The sequence below is a fragment of the Phocoena phocoena genome, chromosome 20 (assembly GCF_963924675.1).
Source record: "Phocoena phocoena chromosome 20, mPhoPho1.1, whole genome shotgun sequence".
Taxonomy (NCBI): Eukaryota; Metazoa; Chordata; class Mammalia; order Artiodactyla; family Phocoenidae; genus Phocoena; species Phocoena phocoena.
The window spans coordinates 11,706,729-11,713,071 of NC_089238.1; the positions used below are offsets into that span (position 1 = coordinate 11,706,729).

The 6,343-nt window shown below is 51.0% G+C and overlaps 1 protein-coding gene across 1 annotated transcript; it reads right to left on the minus strand.

The window, feature by feature from the left end:
- Positions 1 to 1,197: 1,197 nt before the first annotated feature.
- Positions 1,198 to 2,706, minus strand: ERICH4 (glutamate rich 4). Its single transcript, XM_065898312.1, has 2 exons — positions 2,533 to 2,706; positions 1,198 to 1,389 (listed from the first exon to the last, which is right to left on the minus strand). Exons 1-2 carry the CDS (start codon positions 2,704 to 2,706, stop codon positions 1,198 to 1,200), a joined length of 366 nt encoding a protein of 121 aa, XP_065754384.1.
- Positions 2,707 to 6,343: the final 3,637 nt, after the last annotated feature.

Genomic DNA, 6,343 nt, shown 5'->3' on the forward strand with positions numbered 1-6,343 from the left:
ATGAAAAAAGGAAAAAGAAAAAAAATGAAAATAACGTGTTGGCGAGGAGGTGGAAAGTTGGAACTCTTGTGCACTGTTGGTGGGAATGACAAATGGTACAGCCAACAGTATGGCACTTCCTCAAATAATTACACAGAGACTTACCATACAATCCAGGAATTCCAATTCTGGGGTACATACCCAAAAGAATTGAAAGCAGAGACTTGGACAGATATTTGTACACCCTTGTTCAGAGCAACGTATTTCACCACAGCCAAAAAAGGTAGAAACAACCCAAGGGCCCATCGACAAGTAAAATGTGGTTGTACATACCACATGTATGGAATATTATTCAGGCTTAAAAAGGAAGGAAATTCTGATACACACTGCAACATGGATGAACCCTGAGGACATTATGCTAAGTGATATAGGCCAGTCACGAAAAGACAAATACTGTGTGATCCCACTTACATGAAGTCCCTAGAGTAGGCAAATTCATAGAGACACAAAGTAGAAGGGTGGTTGCCAGGGGCTGGGGGAGGGGGAATGGGGACTTGTTGTTTAAGGGGTACAGTTTCCGTTTTGCAAGATGAAAACACATTCACACAACAACGTGAATATATTTCACACTACTGAATTGTACACTTAAAAATAGTCAAAATGGTAACTTTTATGTTATATGTACTTTACCACAGTAAGAGTTTACAAACAGGTGAGAAATTAGCTTTAGTCACATTTTTATTTATCCCAGAATATTATCATTTCAAATATTATCATTTCAAAATGTAATTAATTTTTACGATTATTGAAATGTTGTCTATTCTTTTTATCACACCCAACTTGGAAATTCGGCGTGTATTTTACACGTACAGCACACCTCAGTCAGACCTAGCCACTTTTCAAGCACTTAATAGCCATCTGCACGCATCTCCATCATATTTGCAAAGACCCACGCCTCCCCTGCAACACACCTGCAGCACATCTGCAAATACACCTAGAGTTTCTCTGCAAGCCTCCCACATCCCCTGCAAACATGCCCGCAGCTCAGGGGCCCACCCCTCAATCTAATCTCCGACATTTTCAGAGAAAGCACTTGCTCAAGGAGCGCGTGCCAATGCCAAATCGACGTTTGCAGGTTGATTTGACCTGCAAATCTCCCCATCTTCTTGGCATAAATTTGCATACTATTCATGGGTCCAAAAGCACAGCAGCAGGGCCTCAGATAGTCATTTCAAAGTCGGGGAGGCGGTGACCTGGGGCTGGACCGCAGGCCCCCTCCTGCTTCCCTTCCAGCTCTCTGTCCTCCTCCTCTTCCAGGAAGGTGATCAGTTCCTCTTGAAGTGCCCCCATCTCCAAGCCCAGGCTGCATAGCTGGCCCAGCAGCTGGACATCCACTAGGCGGAGGTTCACCTGCGGGTGGGAAGGGGGAGTCATGGGCATCCCACCCCAGAGGGCAAGGGGTTAGTGTGCCTCTGCCATGAAACCTGCGCGGCAGCAGGTCTCAGCTCAAGTCCCAGAAAAGATTCTTTGCCTGACCAAACTTTACTCAGGATCCTGAACCTTTTCCTAGGCCCATCAGCACTTCTTTGTAAAATCCAGTTTTAGCAAGAATCCCCCCTCCTCCTTATTTGATCGGGTTCCTCACCCTCCACCCTCCCCCAGGTGATGGCGGCTCACCCTGACCTGCCTTCAGCAAGAATCCTGCTAGATAGGTTGAGCCAGAATCCCCCCTATACCCCTGATGTTTCCTCCTTGGAATTTTCTACCCCCTGACCCCTCTCATGCTCCTTGGCCGTAAATTCCCCCTTGCCCATGCTGTATTCAGAGCTGAGCCCAATCTCTCTCCTCTACTGCAAAATCCCCATCACAGCAGTCTTCATACCTAGAGCCTTGCCATCTTTAACAGGTGTCATAAATTACTTTCTCTTTAACAGTCCTGGCCCACAGCACCACAGGTGGGATCCTCACTGTGTCCCGGGACTCTGCCATCCTGCTTCTGTCTCTGATCTCTGCCCTGTCTCCCTTTGTCTTGGTCTCTCCATTTCATTGTCCCTCGCTGTCTCCATCTCTCTCGTTCTTTCTCTGTGTCTTGAGCCTTAGTCTCTTTGTCTCTCTTCTTGGGTCTCCCTCTCTTGTGATCTGTCTCCATCTCTGTCTCTACTTGGCTGTCTCTGTCTGTCTCTGTCCTTCCATATCCCTGTCTTTCTGTCTGTCTCTATTTTTCTGCCCTTGCCTTGGACTGTCTCCACCTCTCTGTCTTTCAGATTTAATGAGTCTGTCCTCGTTGCGGCTCTCAATCTCTGCTTTCCATCTCTTTTTCGGGGTCTCTCTGTCTCTGCCTCTTTCTAGTCCTGTCTCTCACTCTTTGTGCCTTTCTGTGTCTCTGTCTGTGTCCATCGTTCTCTGGGTGTGTCTGTGTCTGCCTCTGCCTCTATTTCTCTATTCCTGTCTCTGACTTTCTTTCAATCTCTGGCCCTTTTTACTTACATTCATTCCTATTCATTTATCCACTCCCCCCACCCCATCTCTTACCCCTCCAAACCCCTCACTCACCAGCTCCTCCCAGAGCCACAGCAGACTCTCCCTGGCACCTCCAGTGTCAGCCCCTGGGAACATGAGGGTCTGATCCACCCTCTTCACTGGGGGCACCACCCTCAGGGCCCGCGGGGGTGGGCCCAGCCCTGGGGGCACCAGTCCAGCCTGCCTCAGCTGCTTCCACAGCTCCATAGTCTCTGAGCAGTGGCAGCCAGGAGCAGGAAGTAGCAAGGTCCAGAGTGACCCAGTCCCCTGGGGAGCCGGGGGCTGGGTGTGGGGAGTAAAGGGCAGTGGGGGGTAGGAGAGGGCCAGCCCCACCCCTCGGGCCACCCAAAGTCCATTCTCCACTGAGAATGAGCAGCTTCGTGTGTTTTTGTTTTGTTTTCATCAAAGTCTAACCTTAACTCTGCTCACAGGGATCCAACCTCAGCCCCTCTGACGGAGGTCAAACTCCACCTCTCCCGGCCTCTTCTCAGGCCTGACCCCTCCCCAGTGTGTGGATGTCCGGCCTCACCTCGTCCCACCCCCTCCTGGGTCCCACCCACTCCTCCCCAGCCTCCCCTGCAGCCCTCTTCTCCGCTTGATCTCTGGCTTTCCCTGGCTTGGTCCTTGCCAGTCTTCTCCACTCGGGCCCTCCCAGGGCTTCCCAGACAATGTGCCTGAGGAGCCAGGAGTGGCTTCCGAGAAAACAATCCCTTGGCCAGGGTGCCTCGGTGTCCAGGCTGTTGGCCCACAGCTGAGCAGCCAGTTCTGCCGACCCTAGACTTGCCCAGAGACATTATCACTAGCAGCTTGGGCCCGTCATGGAGAAGGTGGGGAGGCACTGCGGGCCTCCCTCCGCTAGAACCCCTCTTGCAGGGGTGTTAAAATTCCACCTATATGCCAATGGCTCCCAAGTCTCCCAAGTCTCTGACTCCAGTCCTGACCTGCAGACCACTACTCAGCATCTCCTGCTGGATGTCTCAGGCATCTCAGGGTGAATGTGGTCAAAACAGAGCTCTCAGCTGGGATCTACCCCACTGTCTTAGTTTCCTATTGCTGTTGTAACAAGTGACCACAAACTTAGTGGCTTAAAACAACACAGACTTATTATCTTACAGTTCTAGAGGTCAGAAGTCTAAAGTGTGTCCACAGGTCTGGGTTCCTTCTGGAGGCTGTGGGGGAGAATCCATTTCCTAGCCTTTCCCAGTTTCCAGAAGCCACCTGCATTCATTGGCTCATACGCCCTTCCCTGCATCATTCCAACCTCTTGCACCTGTCATCACGTCCTCTACTTACTGACTTTCCTGCCTCCATCTAAATAGGACTCTGGGACTTCCCTGGAGATCCAGTGGCTAAGACCCTGCACTCCCAGCGCAGGGGGCCCGGGGTTCGATCCCAGGGCGGGGAACTAAAATCCCACATGAGGCAACTAAGAGTTCGCACGCCACAACTAAAGATCCTGAATGCTGCAACTAAGACCTGGCACAGACAAATAAATAAATAAATATTTTAAAATAAATAAATATATAAACAAATAGGACTCTTGTGGGACTTCCCTGGCGGTCCACCGGTTAAGACTCTGCACTTCCACTTCAGGGGTCACAGGTTCGATCCCTGGTCAGGGAACTAAGATTCCCACATGCTGTGCAGCGTGGCCAAAAAAAAAAAAAAAAAAAAGTAAAATAGAACCCTTGGGACTTCCCTGGTGGCGCAGTGGTTAAGAATCCGCCTGCCAATGCAGGGGACATTGGTTCGTGCCTTGGTCTGGGAAGATCCTACATGCCGCGAAGCAACTAAACCCGCGAGCCACAACTACTGAAGCCCGCGTGCCTAGAGCCCGTGCTTCTCAACAAAGAGAAACCACCGCAATGAGAAGCTTGTGCACCGCAACGAAGAGTAGCCCCTGCTCGCTGCAACTAGAGAAAGCCCGCGTGCAGCAACGAAGCCCCAACGCAGCCAAAAATAAATAAATAAATAAAAATACATTTATAAAGAAAAAAAAATAGAACTCTTGTGATTACATTGGGCCTGTCGGGATTATCCAGGATAATCTCCCCATCTCAAGATTCTTAATCACATCTTCCCTTTACCATACAATGTAACATATTCACGAGTTCCAGGAGTCAGGATGTGGACATTTGGGGGGCGGGGGAACTATTCAGCCTACCACACCTACCCTTCCATACCTGCTACTTTCCCAGTTTCCCCCTCTCCAAAAATGGCATCGCTATCCTTTTAGTTTCTCGAACTATTGGCTCTGTCTTCAAAACCGACTCATAGGGGCTTCCCTGGTGGCGCAGTGGTTGAGAGTCTGCCTGCCGATGCAGGGGACACGGGTTCGTGCCCCGGTCCGCGAGGATCCCACGTACCACCGAGCAGCTGGGCCCGTGAGCCATGGCTGCTGGGCCTGCGCGTCCGGAGCCTGTGCTCCGCAACGGGAGAGGCCGCGTCCAGCGAGAGGCCCGCGTACCGCAAAAAAAAAAAAAAAAAGACTCATAATCTGAGCACTTAGCACTTCCACTGCTCAGTCCCTGCTGCTGCCCCCATTCATCTCTTGTCTGGACGACTGCAGTAGCCTCTGTGCTGGCTCCGTTCTTCCCCCCTTGCTCTCTACGGTCTGTTCTCCACCTGGCAGAAATGATCTTTACAAAATGTAAATCAGATCGTGGCATGCCCCGGCGAATGGAATAAAGCAGTTTCTTGCTAACCTCTCTGACCCAGTCTCCCACCTCTCTCCCTGCAAGCTGGGCCCACCTCTGGGCCTTTGCACTGGCTGTACCTCTCTGCCTGAAACACTTTTCCCCCAGATCTTTGTTTTTGTTTTTGTTTTTGCGGTACGCGGGCCTCTCACTGCTGCAGCCTCTCCCGCTGCGGAGCACAGACTGCGGACGCGCAGGCCCAGTGTCCATGGCTCACGGGCCCAGGTGCTTGGTGGTACGTGGGATCCTCCACGGACCGGGGCACGAACCCGCGTCCCCTGCATCGGCAGGCGGACTCTCAACCACTGCGCCACCAGGGAAGCCCTCCCCCAGATCTTTGAATGGCTGTTTCCTTGTTATCCTTCACCTCCACTTAAATGTCACCACTTCACAGAGGTCATTGCTCATGGCCCTGTGCCCCAGTCACTCCCTGTTATATTGCCTGTTTTTATTTGCCTCTTATCAAACACTGTCTGAAATTATCTTGCTTATTCATGTGTTTCTTATCTAGCCTCTTCCTGCCTGGAATGTCGACTCCCTGAGAAAGAGTCTTGGTCCCATGGCAACCTCACTACTGCAACAGTGCCTGCCACGTGGTAGGACTCAGTAAATATTTGTAGAAGGAATGAATGAGTAATTCTATCCACAAGACTTCATATTGAATTTTCACATTAAGATGTAGCCTGGAACTCCAAACTGAAATTGCCAACACATCACAATACTAGTCTTGAGATCTCACCTCTATCCTTTACCCTGAGGTCTAACCTCACCATCTACTGGACGCTTCCCTTCCCTGACCCTGCTTTAAAGAAGAGGCGGACAGTTTCTCAACGCATCATTCCCTGTTCTAAGGAGGTAGCAAGTTAGAGGTAGAAGAACACGGAACCTCAGGCGGACTAAAAGTGCAGTCGGAGGGAAGGATGGTATTCCGACAGGAAGAACTGCCCACGCTCTCCTAGGGAAAGGCTGCCGTGTCCCATTTTAAGGCCCATGGCAGAGGGAGCTCCAAGCGATCCCTAAACGCGAGAAGAGTAATAAATGTGTGCTCCTTTAGGAGGAGGGCTGGAAAAATGGAGGGGGCGTGGCCATAAGAGAAGGCGCCCAACCCTGAACCGGGTGGGTTAGGTAAGAAAAGACCAGCCCCTTCC

What these genes read in the sequence shown, in the direction of transcription:
- ERICH4 (XM_065898312.1), bottom strand. Translation starts at nt 2,706, where the DNA reads ATGGAGCTGTGGAAGCAGCTGAGGCAGGCTGGACTGGTGCCCCCAGGG. An exon ending in TGTGGCTCTGGGAGGAGCTG is followed by an intron (nt 1,390 to 2,532) that starts GTGAGTGAGGGG and finishes TCCCACCCGCAG; the next exon opens with GTGAACCTCCGCCTAGTGGA.